Source organism: Colletes gigas, unplaced genomic scaffold (genome assembly GCF_013123115.1).
Source record: "Colletes gigas isolate AHSC1104 unplaced genomic scaffold, ASM1312311v1 Colletes_gigas_Sc00009, whole genome shotgun sequence".
Taxonomy (NCBI): domain Eukaryota; kingdom Metazoa; phylum Arthropoda; class Insecta; order Hymenoptera; family Colletidae; genus Colletes; species Colletes gigas.
Genome location: NW_025106638.1, coordinates 5,968,100 through 5,986,601, shown reverse-complemented (window position 1 = coordinate 5,986,601; position 18,502 = coordinate 5,968,100). Strand labels below are relative to the sequence as shown.

The 18,502-nt window shown below is 40.8% G+C and overlaps 1 protein-coding gene across 1 annotated transcript in view; it reads right to left on the bottom strand.

Annotated features, from left to right (window-relative positions):
• The window catches only part of LOC122397397, a 100,321-nt gene extending 81,819 nt beyond the window's left edge, over nucleotides 1-18,502 (bottom strand). Inside the window, exon 1 of the mRNA XM_043396534.1 lies at nucleotides 17,809-18,502. Coding sequence (XP_043252469.1) covers nucleotides 17,809-17,884 — 76 coding nt within the window. The 5' untranslated portion in view covers nucleotides 17,885-18,502. The remainder of the gene's footprint in view (nucleotides 1-17,808) is intronic.

Genomic DNA, 18,502 nt, shown 5'->3' with positions numbered 1-18,502 from the left:
TCCCGACTCAACGTCCGCCTTTCAACGCGACCCCTTTCGTCGGTGCCCGATCGAGTGTCGTTCAAATATCCCGCCTCTTCGACGAACGACCAAGAATTCTTGGAATGCTCTACAGAATTTCAAACGAATGACATTTCCTTCCCGATAATACCATTTCTCACGGATATTTGATTTACAAAGTACTCGGTCTGTTAAATTCCAGTCTTCCATTTAAAGGACATTCGCAAACACGTTCTTTTTGACCACTCATCGTATAATAAATCACGGTGTCATTACAAATTTTTAAAATTACCTGTGAAGAACAATTCCTTTGGAAATTAGTTATGGATTGGTCCACGTTCGGTTTTCGAAACTTACCTGAAAAAAGAAAGGAAAGATCGAGTTACACGGAGCAATAGTTACATTAGAAAAGGGGGGATCTGTTGACAATTTTTATAAAACGTAGAAAAACGCAACAGTAGAATAACAATAAGTTACCAGTGCAAAGATCAGATAAATTGGTAAATTCAGTTAAAATTGTGTGTGGTCTGCATTCTTTTATTAACATTTCAAGCTTGAAGCTGTAGCGTGAACCAACTATGTAGATGTATCTAACGATACTTCGAATTGTTCACTTTCGTCCATTGCTCGAAACGCCAGTGCATGGTGGCGCCGGTTCTGGCTGACGGTCACGCGCCGAACTATCTCGCGTCCACGGAGGTATAATTTCAGCGGACCGAGGAAGCTCGAAGATTCCGAGCGAAATCGCGACTGCTCGAACGTTACGAACGAACTAATACACTGTATAGCGGTTTTTTTTATTATTTTCTCTAATTTCCGAACCGAGTGGTTTCCTTTCGCTCAAAAAGACCGCGATGATCAAAAGGAGAAAACGCCCAGGACAAAAAAGAAAACGCAAACGCGGCAACGCTGGAGAGACGGGAGGGAAAGGAGTTACGCGGTAGAGGATGGTGGAAAGGACGGGAGTAGGGAGAGGGGGTACACACAGCGTTCCAGGAATCAAAGAATTTTTTCGCGGGACGCAGAACGCGAAACCGGCAGCGGTTTGTTTCCCGGCTTGCATTGTGCTCGTCGTTCGTTACAATTAAAGTCGCTATACATAGAAAGTACCGTGTTTGATTAAACCAATGCGTTTTCTATATTTCCCAACGAAATGGCGGAACACTCCTGAAAACTAGTATTCGCGACAACATTTAATAGTACAGTCCGTGTTCTTTGTTGACCGAAAAGTAAGCACTTCAAAGTTTAATCATTTGTTTAGCATATTTTTGTTTTTATATTCACGGAATAAATAATACAACATTTTATTGTACCTTGACAAATAAAGCAAAGCTTCTTATTTTTGTCACCAGATGGTCACTTGAATGCTCTAAAGCTAGAGTCTGTTATCGTTTGATTTATTGTATTAAAAACGCAATGATTTACGCGTGAGTTACTATTGCGTCGAGACTCACGATACTGAACCTAAGTAGTCGTAACTCGTCGCCCTCGATAAATCCTTCGAGACCTTTTAAGACTCGCAGAAGTTTTCGTCTTTCTAACGCTTTTCGAAACGTTTCGGGACGAGACATTGCAAAACGCTATCCGAAGTAATTCCAAGCATTTACAGGCAATCGCTAACCCCTACTAAAGGGACGAAGTTTCGGGCCGCCCCCGTTGGCGAATTCGATCGATCAGGCGGCCCTGTTTAGCCTCGAAGAACGCTGAAATCTCGACACTATTCGCCCGATGGATTCCAGCGATCTTCTGATAAGGGAACTGCCTAGGCCTCCGAGCTTATCGTCCTTTTTTCCATGGGCGACGAATCACGGGTTAAACCACTCCGAAAATCTGACAGCCACCACATTCTGTTTTGCGAAATAAGTTTTTTAAAATATTTTTGTTTTTTTTTTTTGCTGGAGTAAAAAAAGGTTTTTGATTGCCTCGATACTTGCATCCATCCGCGGTAAAGATACTTACGCCAGAATCACCCCCCTTTTTTAAATCTTCATGAGAATATTACCAGCACAATTTTGAATTATACGCTATTAAAAATATCAGGAAAACGTTTCTAACACGTATAATTAAGAAAAGTCCAAATGAGGTTATGTTTGGACTTATTTTCATCGTAAGAACCTCGCCAATCCATAGACGATACTCTGGTGCGTGCAAGATTATTGTTAATAGTCTGGTTTATTAAATTCGAGACACCAGGAATAAATAAATTCTATTAGTGGACAAAACGCGAACGTATCGGTTCGCTCGACAAGAATAATGACGAAAGGCTACGATGTGGCGGCGTGTCCAAGCACTTCGGTAGTTTTCCCTTAATCATCGGGTGTTACACACGCGATAAGAAGGTGTTTACGCGTCGCGGATCCTGCACGAGACGTAATAAAATCGAATGAAAGTTGCGGTCCCCCACACCTCCGAGGGATGTATCGTATATCGTCGGGCGGACCGACGTCGCGATCGATATTACGTTCGCTTCTCTCTTTGGATAGAGGTCGGGGCTCGATAGTAATTCGGTGTTTTACGATGTTGATCGACCCGTCGACATAATTACGTGGCCGAGCTGGCGGCGTTTACGTATGCCTGACGCCCAATTAATTCCGTCGGACCGGCGAATACCGGAGAACCACCGCGTCTCTGTCATCTTGATTTTTCCACCAATTTTACCGTCCGGAGACAAACATTGTACAGGTTGTTTTAAAACGGCAGGTCGAGCCAAACAAATCGAAAAATTCTTTACGCGAAATGAACTCGAAATATCACCTTTACACCATTTTGCAATCTGTAATGGAAAACAGAAACACCGTTTTCGTCATGAGCCTGCTAGTGGACATCATGTAAAGCTTTCTATAGCAGGCTCTGCTTCAGACGTCGAGATACTGGATAGTCAGTCGAGAAGCGTATACAGGGTGTTCGGACACCCCAGGGAAAAATTTTAATAGGAGATTCTAGAGGCCAAAATAAGACGAAAATCAAGAATATCAATTTCTTGACTGAACCTTTGTTAAAAAGTTATTAAAGTTTAAAGTTCCGTCCGTGATGAATTTTTTTCTCGAAAATGCGCCCGATTTCGGGGGTATGTCTATTCACCAAAAATTATTGTAATTGACCCCCGCAACTGAAAATAATTTTTTTAGAACGATTTGAAAAATTTTTTATTCGCCTAAAAATTTCAGCACCTACCTGATTTTTTTCTCGAAAGTGGATAGGATTTTGGAGGTATGTGTATTCACCAAATATGATTGTAATTGACCCCCCCAACCGAAAATAATTTTTCCAGAATGATTTGAAATTTTTGAATTGAATTGTTAATAACTTTTTAACGAAGCCTTAGTCAAAAAATTGATATTCTTGATTTTCGTCTTATTTTGGCCTCTAGAATCTCCCACAAAAATCTTTCCCAGGTGTGGCTGAACACTCTATATATAGGAATGGAAGGGTCGAGCGCTTGCGAGAGAGCGACCCCTCTGGTGGCGAGTACGGTAGGCGACGCCACACAATCCGAAGCTTCCCGAGATAATAAGTAGTTAAAGTTTATCGACGTCACTCTCTCCCGACACGCGCCATTTATATCCCCATCAGCTGTTCGCGCAGCGTTACACACGCGTAGAGCTCGTGTCCACGATGGAAACACAAAAATGTTTCTAACCTCGAAACGATGTTCGAACTTTTTATTCCTTGATTTTACTTCCTCCGATCACCATAAAATTTAATATTATTTATAATTGAAATTATTTAACCTCGATATTTTATACTGGAAATTTGGCTCGTAGAAAATATTATTTTGCTTTATATGGCCCAGATACGGAAGGCATCGCGCATCGCCGGTTTAAAGCCGAGGTTGTACGACTCTACGACGAATATACCGAAGTCACTCCGTAGTCGGTCGATGCGATTGATTGCTAACTGCAAGCGTTATGCACATGGCCCCGGCAGTACGCACGTGAACGCCCTACCGATGCAAATGTAATTATGAATTCGCTTTGACGCTGTAAAAGGTTCGTTGTCGGAGAACTACGTGTCTTGGTAGACCCGGAGCCGGTTAATACAGAAGTTCGTAGCCATCGGAGACGGCTATTTATCGATCACCCGCAGTAGATGGTCGACAAAGACGTATTACTACCCCCGATTATTTTTTAACAAGATAAAACGTCGGTGCACGATGCTAAGAGGACACAGAAATCTGTTAGACAACAAAATTTGTAACCTATCGAGTGACCATCCTTTTATCCGACCTTAAATCTCACAAAAACTTTATGAAGAATTCTATTAAAAACAATATACAGAAACCATGAGTACTGTAGAAGCATTAAGAAGCTTGAAAAAGCCGTAAGACAAAGCAAAAGTCGTTAAACCTAATGACGGAAGTACTGGTTACTGGTGTTATAATTTCTATGCCTTTTCTAATAATTTAATAGTCGGTTTCTGTTAAAAATAAAAAGATTTTTTCGTTCTTAATATAGGTATTTTATATTTTATTATTTCTTAATCATTTCCTAATTTGAATTTGACTCCGTTATCAAAATATTTGACTTTTTCTATTCGAAACAGCAGTGTTATAGAAATTTTGTCCACTGTGTCTGCTATTCATGTACGTCGTTGAATCCGAACGAAGTTACACGCCCTCAGGTTACGCCATTGACCCAACTTCGAGACCCTCGTTTTCATTAATCCTTTCAACGTCGTCCCCTCTGTCTCCCGTCCACCTTGCGAACCTTTGTAGACAGCCCATTTATCCATCGATTCGACAGTGCGAAATATAAATAGGCTACTCCCGTCAGTCATCAAGAATTTGCGTCTCCGTGGACACCCTCCCCATCCACAGTGAAAACGAAATTTCATCCTAATAAATTCATCTTAATTTGTTTGTCTTATATGTACTTACGTTGGTTCGTTTCTACCAACAGGGTCGTGACGAAACAAAAACGGACGAAGGACGGGGGTGTCACACTCACCTAGATGTTACGAAGAAATAAACAGACCCTTAAAAACAAATATTCAATCATATACGCCGATTTTTATTTCGCGTTTCAAAAATATCGCACGGTGACTAATTTTAAATTACTAATAACGATAAAACATATTTCTGTAAGTTATTGCTTCGTTTACGTTAAATATATTACTGTAAATTGCGTACGATCCCGCTGGAACGAAATATAAAAAATATTTCGGACCGCGAAGTATGAAAAACGTTAATCTCGATAAAAAAATTTGCCCCGTCCATCGACCGTTAAATTGCCCCTGCACGAATTCAAGTTACGACACTCACAGTCCCAAAATATACGAGATAGAATATATCACGTTTCGAAAAACGAATATTTAAAAGTAAATAAATAATGAAATTTAATAACTGTTGAATGGTTTGTAAAATTGCATCCAGTGATTTTTGAACGTTAAACTTAGCGCTTAAGGTCATCGTCTAGGGGCTGCTTAAGACGCGACGACCAACGACGATTTTTTCGTGTGTTTTGAAGCGTATCGATTTCCCAGAATGTTTCAGACCGCCGAGTGGCCGTTCGTACGCCAAGGTCGACGAAGCAGCGATTGTCAACAAACGGCGAGCTTATATCTTTCTCCGATTGACAGGAACGGCCGCGTACAGACGACTGGTTTATTATGCCGATGTTATGCGCGTACACGCCGGCAGAGGCGGAGTTGCAAATCAATAAACCGTGTTATAAGGCATTTGGGCATGGCGAGATATCGATTATGTAGCGGTGTACACACGGTGGCAAGAGGTGTCCGAAGACGAACCGTAACGCGACCTGACTCGATGGAAATTACGCAGGATCACCGGAAACGATCAACGGCTTCGCGAAAGCCATCAGATGTACGAAACTATTCGAACGCTTACGTTTATAACGTTCGAGTAATGAAATATACGTGTACGTGTGTTAAACTGAAGCATTCGACGTAATATGTGTTGGAATTGTAGGGTTATGGGTTGTACAATTAAATGGAACTTCAATATTTAAACGTTTGAATATATAGTATACATATAGTTCAGTACAAGATCGGTTTCCAAACTGTACGATTCATCCGCTGAAGAAAAGCGAGAGCGTAGAGCGGTTCGTCCTGGCAACGAAGTCTTATCTCTGTAAAATAAACACCATGAGTTCGTAGAAACCTAACCCGAGGCAAAAACAGGAAAAAAACTCTGGACATATACATCGTAATTGGAGATGGTTTCTGTGTCACCACGAGACGGTTAGGAAATTCAACAATACGAGACTGCATAAGTGAAATTACAAAATAATTCTTACATACGTTTATTGCAAACGCGTGTAAGAAGTGACTTGCAAAAATTAAGAATAGAATTCAAATTTGTGTGACTTTCTGTACCCTTTAATGTGAAGACAACGAATTTTTGGAAAAAAAAGATTCACATCCTATAAGCTTCCCTTGTAAGAGGGTTAAGTTAGAGAGATACGCTTGACGTATCGTATTCCTTTTAGCACTGTTCGGCGTTCCTGTCTAGCCTGGTCAACGCCGACGGGGCCACGTGAATAAATAAGAACGATTTTTCAACGGGTCATCGATTCGTAGAGGCATTGGCCTAATTGTCGAGTCAGGGACACGCCAGGCGTTCCCAGCTACGATTCGACCGTTGTACCCGTTCGTCCCAAGGACCTCCAGCCAGCGAGTTCGTTCACTTCTCGCTCCTCGTCGATACCATCTACCGTCTAACGAATATTCCTGCATCTCGCGGTCGGAAAGTTTCCATCGATACAGTTTTTTTAAAAGGGTCCACGAGTTGTATCACGAATAACGGAACACCCAGTACGTGCATACAATCGCGGATAAAATTAAGCGGACAAGCGTAACGAGCAAAAAAGCAATGTAATTTATCGAATGCGTAAATTAACAAAGTAAACGATATATTCATTTTTAATCTCGTCGCGTTAGCATAAAATTGTGGATGGTAAGAATTAAAAGGGCATGATAAATATTTACACAAAAAATAATTTTAGCTATCCATAGCACACGATATAAGATTTTTTAAAGCGTAATAGATTTCCTCTACTTTTTATTTTATCGTTTGGCCTAAAAAATTCGATAGCAGTTGATGAGAAAGGAAAATTCAAATTTATAGGTTAGAAACGTGTTCGTATCGTGGTTCAACGTGACTATGAATTCCCATTAGGTGTGTTTGGGTGTTTCCGTTTCCCATTTCTTTCGTTTGATTACGAATGCGACTGATGGTGGATAGATGGCGGAACAGTATGAAAGGGAAAGGAGAAAATTATGGTGTGTAAGGCTACCTAGTAGACGCGAGGACATTAAACCTTATAATTAGGATGAATGATCTACAAGACGAACCGAGGCAATCGAGACAGAGTGTGTCTCTCTTTTGATTGAAAGCAGAGGTAAATGCCAGAGGAAAAAGCTTCGCGATGTAACGAGGTCTAACTTTCTACGCTCGTCTTTTGCTCACGAGCGTAACGACGCACCTGTGATCTGGAATGTTCGAGCAAGACGGAAGGAGTCTCTACTTTCTTCCCAAATATTTCTCGTTCGCGACATTTAATCTCTGCTCGAGCATCGAGTACGGTAACGCACGACACAAATTACGATTAGAATCGTTTCGTCTAAATTACAACGACCCCCGCCACTTAAAATTTTTAGTTCGGCGTAACCTGACCCCCTTGACAAATGTACATGTACACATTGATCAATGTTAGAAAACTACTTTATCATATGAAAATTCTTTTAAATATAAAATTCTAAATATAAATTATTTAAAAGAATACACATTGAAATTGCAAACAGATATAGCCAAGTTTAATAATATCTATAACTGGGTCACCGCTAAGTTTCAAATCTCATAGGGAAACTGAACTTTATGAACGCTATTTCTACACTCCCCGCCCTCATCTCGTTCGAATCACGTGATATCACCATTCTCCGAGTCATCGTGAATTTGTTAGATTATTTATCAATTATTTTACATATAGAAATACAGAAAAAAAAATTAACACCATGTTTCGTAAAGCTATAAAATCAACAATTTTCAAAATTGTCTAAATGCTTCTAAATACGATGAAATATTGCAAATAGTGTTAAAGTATCCGAGTTTCAGGAAAATATTGCGCGAAAAAGTGTTCGAATTCGCTTGTAGCGAGCCCATTAGCGCAGCGATAGATTTTATATCGCCGGCGCGCAACGATTCGTCGCCGGTCCAAAGAAGAACAGAATTTTCATGGAGGCATAAACGATCGTCTTTCCCGCCAGCGGGAAACTGTTTATACCATTCGCGCCGCTGAATTTTCATCACGTGCCAAGATTTAAAATGCATCCGTTCCGGCGTGGCACGGCTATGCCCGACCGTCCGTCGACCTGAAACGTTTTGATGAAAAAAATGCAAACGCAGGGAGAGCGAGACAGAGAGGAAGGGCGGACAGAGTCGTCGACGGTCTCGGTCGAGCAGAGCACTGCGGCAGAAAACTGGTCCAGGTGCAAGCTCGATAATCCCGGAGAGCGTGATTCGCGTTGAATATTCGCCAACTGGAATTCCTTATCCCGCTGCGAAATCGCGTCGTCCCGCGAAAAGCAACGATACACCTTTACACTTTTCACGTATCCACCCCCCCCCCCCTCCGTCTAGTCCCACGACCCTTCCCTCTCCATTGAAATTAAACGTTCCGTCGGGACATTGTATAGCACGGACCTCGAAAGATCTGACCCGAGTAGGCGGGGCTTCTCCGCTCGAACGCCATTCGTTGGAGTATGTGGCGCCACCTTCGCGACCTCAGTGAGCCAAAGGAACTCCGGCACGATCAATTTTATCAAGTAATGTAGAAGATAATGCTTGTGTACAGGGATCGAAAATCGTTACAATATCGATTTTGGGTTTCAAAACAGTTACGAAGAACTGGAACAGTGCTATAACTATTACTGGAGTAACGGTTCTGATGTAATATCGGTTTTGGTTACGGTTGTAGGTATCGACTCTGATATCAATTCCAATATTGGTTCTATTTCGGTTCAATTTCAGTACTATATCGGTTACTATACAGGGTGTTCGGACACCCCTGGGAAAAATTTTAATTGGAGATTCTAGAGGCCAAAATAAGACGAAAATCAAAAATACCAATTTGTTGATGGAGGCTTCGTTGAAAAGTTATTAACAATTAAATTTAAAAATTTTAAATACTTCTGGAAAAATTATTTTCAGTTGCGGGGGTCAATTACAATCATTTTTGGTGAATACACATACCTCCGAAATCCTACCCACTTGCTAGAAAAAAATTGGAGGTGTGAAATTTTTCGATGGAAAAAAAAATTTCAAATCGTTTTGGGAAAATTATTTTCAGTTGCGGGGGTCAATTACAATAATTTTTGGTGAATAGACATACCCCCGAAATCCTGCGCATTTTCGAGAAAAAAATTCAGTACGGGTAGAACCTTAAACGTTAATAACTTTTTAACAAAACCTCCATCAACAAATTGGTATTCTTGATTTTCGTCTTATTTTGGCCCCTAGAATCTCCCATTAATATTTTTCCCAAGGGTGGCCGAACACCCTGTATACTTGGTACTGCGAGAAACGAACTACGGCACAACTGCCAGTTATTCGTCCCCACCAGTGATGGGGACCACCTTTGACGCGACTTGAGCTCGAATATCGGTAAGGCATCACTAATGCACCATAAAAACTTTTTTAAGGATTTTTCTGATTAAAACGAGACCAAATGTGATATAATTTGGATAAGATTTACCTATTAATATTAATTGTCTATTGTCATTCACTCGTACGTAAATATGATTCAAATTACATCGTGTCTGGTTCTGTTTCAATCTGAAATACTTTACAAATACGTTGATAAAAAATTATGCTATATTTACAGTATATATATTCAGTACTATATTAAAAGAATCCTACTCTATTTATCAAAATAATTCCCTCGTGTGGTACGCGGGAAGGCGAAATTTGAGAAACACTGCCCGAATGGACATTCCCAGTCCAGTGTGCCCTCCCCCCGGCTCTATAACTTTCCAAATCCGCGTCACTGTTCTCTGCGTCAAGTTCGAAATACACTCGATTGCGTTTCACGATGATTTCGCAGTCTCCGTCGGTCGGCAGGGAATTCCTGGTTTTAATGATTCAAGGTCCAATCCTTGGCAGAAGTGACGCTGTTCGCCGTAAGATGTTTGTGTTTTTTTACCGCGAATTCATGGAAAGTTGCTGCATGTTTCAACGCGTATCGTTGTCGTCGGGATTCGTGCGCGGATAATTCCATTTTTCACGCAGATAAGATTAAGCTGTTTATCAGTATACGTTCGGGCATATACAGTGTGTTTTACTGTAGAAAGGTCAATTCACTATCTTCGTCGTTTTAAACAATTTGGAGAACGTTACGTATAATAATTGTGGCTTCGAGAGACATAATATACATACACATAACCTCAAAAATTAGAAAAAATCTTGTAATTCAAAGGGAACGCGAAAAAAACTTGTTTTGTTATTTAAAAAATTCATGTTAGCGTCGTTGCAAAGTCAAACCTTGACTTAACCTAGCCTGCGTAGCCTCCCACTTGTAAAACTAATTTTTGTCCTCTTGACACAAACGAATTTGAAAGAAAATTAGCCGACGCGTATTCGAGAGGACTGTGTACGTTTAGGTTATCACTGTCTCTCCTTTATTAGGTATCAAGTTTCGAAAATATCGCCAACACGCTCTTGCGGGACAGACTGTAGATTGCACGGCGGAAAGCACGGCACGCACCTGTTTCCACAGCACATAAATGTTTGCGGGAACAATATCGTGTTTGGCGATGCCAGGTTCACCTGGCCGTCCCCGCAGGAGCGTGTTTTTTTTAGGCACTGCCCACGCGCGCGCACCGAGTAAATTTTTCTGCACAATAAACGAAAATTACGATTTTTCCCGAAACGGCTTCGTATCGTTGTTTTTCGAGAAAATCGTAAGAGACCAGTGGTGGTCATTCAAACGATATCGTATTTTATGTATTTTATTTTAATTGAATGTTCGGTCGGTCTTTTCGAAAAACTCGTTAGTCAACACTGATAAAATGTATCATTTACCTGCAACACGACCTACAAATGACCTTCACCTCGGAGATTTGTATTCGTATTGGATTCAGTTTACACCTGTTGGAATACTGTCTGCCGACTTTGACCACCTGTTTTATTATCTGTTCAAACAGCGTGTCCAAAGTTTGACTCGAAATGTTTGATCGAATTACCGATACCTTTAGGCTATGATATACAGGCTGATCCACTAAATTATTTGAAAACCGTTTTCTTTATAAAAAAAAAAATAAAGTAGAAATAATAACCTAACCTAACCCTACAATTTTTGTTTGAAACATTTTTTTACGTAACAACCGGTTTCCAAGTAGTTGAGACGGCAGGTTTAGGTGGACCCCTCTGTATATGCTCGGTTTCAAGACGTCAATATTAAATGCCAGTTGTGACTAGTTTCTACATTAACAGGATCTCAGTTTGCCTGGATACCTGTGCTCTTAGACAGTTGCTTTGAATACTGTTAGATGTCTCTTCATTTGGATACTACCGTTACTTCAAGCGTCCCTTCATCCATTTAACAGCATTCCATACATGCCTGTTCAATTAGATCTCACCTTCATAACTCTATGCATTGTCTCTTCATCTAAGTACTAACAATAATTAAATGTCTCATGATCCACGTAATTATCAATTTTCCGTGGATAACCATTCAATTGAATCGAAACTATAATAGACATTTCACCTATTATCGATTCTATTTATAGCTTGCTAGACAATTGGTCAGATTGTTATGTTATATAAGTGTCTTCCCCATTATTAACAACCAATTTCGTTTGGGTAACTGTCCATCAGGTAAATTTCACAGAGATACTTTTTATCCTATTACTGGGTCTATTCGATGCTAGTTCCTCCCGTTTAACTATGAATTTTGTGTAAATAACTGTTCAATTGGGTCTTAACTTCACAGAATAATTACAAAAAGATGTGTGCAAACGAAGTTATCTTATAATCTAGACAATGTTGTGATCTAATTGAATAATTAGTAATCGAAATTTAATAGCTATATGTACGACACATATGCACTACTAATATCTAGACGAAGAATACCCAGTTAAATAACCATCTGGTCGAATAGTTATCCCAAGACCTCGTAGATTCCACGCATCGTCGATCGGTTTTTGATTTTCATCTAATACGCCATTCTTTGACCTTTGCGAGAGCTTCGAACGTGTGCAACAAGTTGTACAACGTTCGGAAACGTCGGTATTTTAAGATTGAAGACGATGACAACGATGTACATCCTATTGGCCTTAAATGCAAATATCTCTTCCTCGTCACGGAACACCGTATCGATCTGTGTGACGTACAGCCGGTGTCATCGTTTCTTGTAGCATCGGACTTTAATGGAGGACACTTCGACGGGTTCGTGGCTTTTAAATTCGTTAATCTTGGATCTGTTGCTTCCCCGTTACCGACGTTCGCGTTGCGTGTACAGGAACGCCTGTTGAAATGGTGCAGAAAAAAAATCGTACCGGCCGAATCGACCGGGAGGCTCGACCACCGTGAACCCGAGAACGTTTTTGCTCGTAGACGCGACGATTCGATGGCGACCATCGGCTATCTGGCGGGAGAAGTGTCGCGCAGCCACGGACGTGCGCGGAGGCGAAGCGAATTTCTCGATTCCTTCGCGAGACGGCGACTGCGTCTGATGAGAGAAGCTTTAGCTGTAGGGAACCCTTAGATATTCATGAAAATGGAATGTACGTCGCGCGGGACTAACACGCGAGCCAGACACATCCGTGGAGATTCAGACGACACGTTATTCGTATCGTTCTTCGATTCACCGTGGATGGAAATTGCGTCCTCGACGAACAGGCAGCCCTGGGAACACTGTTGCGCGAATTATGTTTCATCGTAAGAACAATACGTAATACGGGGCGAGGCGTTCAACACGCAACGTGCCCACTTTTAGCAACACAAGAATTCGATATTCCAAGGTCATCGATATTTTTCAAATAGGACTACACATTTTTAATGCTAAAGTGTCTTATTGTTACGATTATTCCAATAAAGTGTGATATTCGTCGGAATCGTTGTGTTGGGAGATTGAATACGTTTCATTGCAAGTTAGGTTAGGTACACAAGTGGCTAGTGAGCGACGCGTAGTTAGAGACGGGAGGTAAACAGGTCATTGTCTAGATAGTATCATCAGATAGAGCAACGTGCTTAAACCGAAGAACGGTATCCAAACGTTTAAACGCCAGAAACTCGAGACAATAGCTGAATTAGAATGGACGTTTAGGTGGAATACGACGGGGCCGCGGAAAAACGTGTGCACTTATATAAGGAATACAGTTAGAAACGTGGACAGAGCTCGCGTTGAGTATGAAAGGCGAAAAGAAAGATGGGAAAGAGATGACAGAATGAGAGGGTAGTGAAAAAAAGACTCGTACGACTGCGTCTGCGGTACTGTGTCATTCCGGAAGTCCGGTTAAGTAGCAGTTGCGTACGGGGTCTTGATAAGTGGCACGAGAACAGGAGAGCACTTTCGCCCGTGCGTGAACTTTTTTAAAGAATACTTGGCTCGCCCTCTGGCTTTGGCGTCCTCTGCCCCGCTCGGTTATCCACAAAAATTAATTAACCCTTCGGGTGCTGGAATGCCTATTAACGTACGTTCGATCGGTGCAGCGCGTGCGGCGAATCTTCGAACGTTGAGGTTACGTATACCGATTCTATTCAAGTATATAACACCAAATATACACAAAATACAAGGAATACGTTAAAAAAAGTTTTGTCTCCGCGTTAGTAACGCGGTTTCTTTCCTCGCCCAAACACTCGATTGGGGATCAGATTACACTGCTCAGCGACCGAACTCCAAGAGGGTACACGAGGGGGAAGACGAGTCGCAGACGTAAACAAACGGCCCCGAAAGTGACTCGTAAGTGTCGTTTAGCAGCCGCATCATCGACTACGTGGACATTATATGCACGAAAACTTTGTTTTTCTTCACCGACTCGTCTCGTTGACCCGAGTATAGTGGCGGGGATACAAATCCTTGAACAGAAGGGATCTTTTTCACAAATAGAGAAACCTCGTTATAGTCGTCGCTTTCGATTTTCTGTTTTACGACGCAGAAAATATTTTTTTTATGGTATGTTCATGCAGTGAATCCTTCCATTGTGTCACAACGTTCACCTTTCATTGTATCACGAAGTTGCCCCCGCCAATTTCTGAAACTACGAACCTCAGGGTTGTCTCCAACGCACGATCAAGAATTTTTCAGATTACTAATGAGGTACTAACAAGCAAGTATCGACTGTATCTCGTTTCATTGTTTCTCAGTCTCTCTTACTACTCTCACTCTTGTGTCTAATGTACACAAACACCTAGCGTCGTAAAGGGAAAAGGAGCGATTGAATTTCTCTACCCACTCTTTCATTGTGTCACCGTCCGATCCCGAGATGGCACAATGATAGGATTTGCTGTATACGGCGCAAATACATGAACACCTTCTTATCCGAATAATAACATTCGAATAGTTACATATATTGAAATAGTGATACTCGGATAGTAATATTTTTGATAATGATATTCGGGTAGTAATATTCGGATAGGAACATTTATCGAATGTTTGTACGATAAACTAAATGTGGTTTTACTCGAGACGAAAGCACTGGTCGAAACAGCCTCGCGGATCTACTTTCTATTGCGTTATTGGAGGAGGCCTTCATACATTTTGGCGTCTCCTTTCCAAGCATCGTTCCTGCCCGGCGTCGCTTCTTTGTCGCCGATAACCTTACGTCTCCGAACTCGTCGATTCGACCAATCCTCGAACCGAGATGGTGACGATCCGACCGGCATTCAAGGTCGTTCAACGTCAACAATGTTACAACGCTGCTAGCAGAGGAATAATAAATTATGCTAACGTGTTTCGAGTAACTAGACGCGTCGATGACTTCGCGGAGAAATGATTCGTAATCGATGCGATCAGGCATTATTACCATTAATTACGAACAATAAATTACAAGCGAGGCCATAACCATCGACGTATCGTAGGACGATATAATAGCAGAAATAATAGCAGACGTTAGCGGGATTATAAATTGTCGCTAGCATTTTCTAACCTCAAAATAATAAGACTCGTGGCAGCAGAACTTATCGATAGACACATCGATCGCATGTTAAACAACTTTCCTGCCATATTTTCCCCGGTGACGTAACTACGAATCCCAATTTTCCGGAACGTACTGGCAAATTTAAAACTCAATTAACCGAGCCATCCCGCGACGCGTTCAAAGCGCGCTACGAATATATGCAACTAATTCCTCCCATGCGTAATGTTACTAATTTTCGACGACGAACACTACGAAGTCGCTAATATCAATGCAAGTCGATTTGCGAAAACTATTATGTTGGTATATCGTGTACTGTATCCGTTGATCAGTTTCACTGTTCGAGTTCGGGTAATGGTAAGTACCTGATGTGGTCTGGAAAAAGTTAAATGATTATAAAAAAAAAATTAATTATTTATACATATTCACAAATATTTATAGAATATTTATGCGTGTGCTCGTTGGTCGGTTTTACTGTTCGAGTTAGGGCAATGGTACCTGATGTGGTCTGGAAAAAGTTAAATGAATATAAAAAAAAAAATTAATTATTTATACATATTCACAAATATTTATAGAATATTTATACCTACTCGTTGCTTGGTTTTAATGTTCGAGTTAGGGTAATGGTATCTAATGTGGTCTGGAAAAAGTTAAATGAATATAAAAAAAGAATTAATTATTTATTTATAAATATTCACAAATATTTGTAGAATGTTTATGCGTGTGCTTGTTGGTCGGTTTTACTGTTCGAGTTAGGGTAATGGTATCTAATGTGGTCTGGAAAAAGTTAAATGAATATAAAAAAAGAATTAATTATTTATTTATAAATATTCAGAAATATTTGTAGAATGTAATGTAAAATCGAAATGACGGCAGCCTTCGTTACTTCTCTTTTGAAGCTACTCCTGGACCCGAGAAATTCACGTGCGTGCCGTTATTTTTCCTTGGTGGGTATTAAGAAATCACAATGAAAGCCGTAAACGCGACACCAGACGTTCGTGCGGTCAGAAAAAGGGACAGTAATGTCGGAAGGCCAGCCCGGAGGGCAGCTGTTCGATAAAAAGAATGTTCGGTTGGTACGGAACCAAGTGTCGCGCGTCAAGTGCCGGCAGCGTTCGTTGATAATTTTCGAAATCCTGGTCGAAGGAAATACCAGTGCATAACGTCACGCAAAGATGAAAATTACGATAAGAATGCATTTTAATTTTCGCACACCAACCGATAATCACGAGACATTCGTCGTCGCGATGTATCGAGATAAAATCGATCGCAATACTGGGTAACTAAATGTCACTGCACCGACGAATGCACGAACGTAAGGTACACGTTTAGGTACGGTTACATAGTCGGCATAACTACGGTGAAACCTGCGTACAACGGAACTGTTCGCGTGCACGAATATGTTTTTAACGGACTCCGCGGAAAAAATGATAAGAGAAACAAACGAATGAGAAGAAAATTTTAACATAAAAAACCGTATATTTCATTTTTTAATTCGATGAAAGCTTTCTGTGGCATTTTGCAATTAACGTTGTTATTTATGGCTCAGAGGCAGCCTACTCGACCGCGTTTTACAAATCCGAGCGCGTGCACGTTGCAGACAAATTTTTGTAACTTTCAATGGACGTATCCAAATCGAAAAAATCAAAATCGACTATCTAGAAGGAACTTTACACGTACCGATTTTTTAAAAAAGCCATTTATCAAATGTTATTAACGTGAATAGAAAGTTCCACGAATTGTTTACTTGTGTAATTTATGTATTACGTGGTAATGAAAGTCACTGTTTTAAAAATAAGATCCTGTAAGTTACATTTTGTATGAGAGAGAAGTGAAATTGCAGCTGCTTAACTAAAATTATCAAAAACATTCATTCTTCGTCATTTTATGTTTAAGTTAATAATATTTAACGGATTAAAAGTGCCCCATTCGCAGTCCATTTCAATTGTTTCAATTTAATTTCGTTTATCGAAAGTTGCAACAATTTTTATGCAGCATGAATTTGTAAAACGTGCTCGCGTAAATTGCCGTTGAGCTACAAAAACTCGAACGTTAATAGCAAAATTCCAGAACAGCTTTTGTCGAAACAAAAAGTAAAACGTACATTTTTTATGTAAAACTTTCTTCTTCCTCAATTTTTCTCTTACAGTTTTCCCCAAAAGAGCAACATTGAAGAAGTTATTAAAAAAAAAAACTCTAGTTTCGCCACTAATTTGTTAATGAAATTTGTTAATGAAAAGTTTCGTGGCTAGGTTAACACGTTGGCTGGCATAGTGGTCGTGGGTGTCCGACATTTTAAACTTACAATACGTTGAAACATCATTTACAACGGAAAAATGCAAATATTTATAAATAACGTTAATTATTTTTATGTTTCAAATTCTAATTTAAATAATTGTACTATATTTAATTATATTATTTTGTCGTAGTATTGTAAGTTCATGGTTCAACATTATGTCTTAAATAAAAATCCTTTATTATTTCTTTTCCCAAATCCCTATCGCTTTCTGCGTACGCCAATAATTTTGTGACTCACTGTACGAGCGACGAGCACGAAACCAATATGCCTGAAAGGGTCAACGAGATACATATATCCAGCCCGACGTAGGTTTCACCAGGTGTGCGCTGATATAGCGTCGACGCCACTGTCCTGTCGCGAGGCTAGCATCGAACATGCAAGGAATAGGAGAAGAAAAATTGCGAAGGTCGTGCGCTCACCCTCGAGCAGGTGCCAGTCCTCGTCGAGCGAGGCCAGGGCTTGCGCTTGATTGGCCTGTTGTTCGAAGTCGAGCATCTTGGTCCACCGTGTTCCAGACCTCTTTCGGCGATGCAGCACCTTCTTCCTTAAGCACGACAAAATATCCTGTCACTTCACCTCTCACGAAACTATTTCACAGTTTTGTTATTCGTAGTTCAAGCGAGTTTTTCACGTATTCGGACGCCGATCGGCTACGAAACGAACAGAGTACGATATCTTTTGTTTATAACGTCGGAGCGCCGAGATCGCGCGGAATCCTCTCGAGCGACAATTGAAAACTGGTATATCAAAAGCAGACTTTCCCCACGAAGAAACGTTCGCTCGGATTATCTCGAACGTCCTTTCGTCACGGGCGAAAGAAAGACAGGAGTGGGGGAGCGAGCGTCTCGCCGGCGCTTTTTCCGTTTAAATAGTACTCTCTGTTTACATCGGTGTTTCTGATTGGCTTGGATGGCGGTTCCCCGTCGCCGGGAAACAGCGTAAACGTCTTGTTCCTCTATTTTGTAAAAGGACTAATAAACTCTGGGAGAAGGTCGGGATTTCAGTCTTTTACCAATTCCGAAGACGCGTATTGTTGTATTTATTTCAGGGAGATACGCGCTTACAGAGAGACAGAACCGTGTCGTTACACGGACAGTTAGAAGCTACGAGACG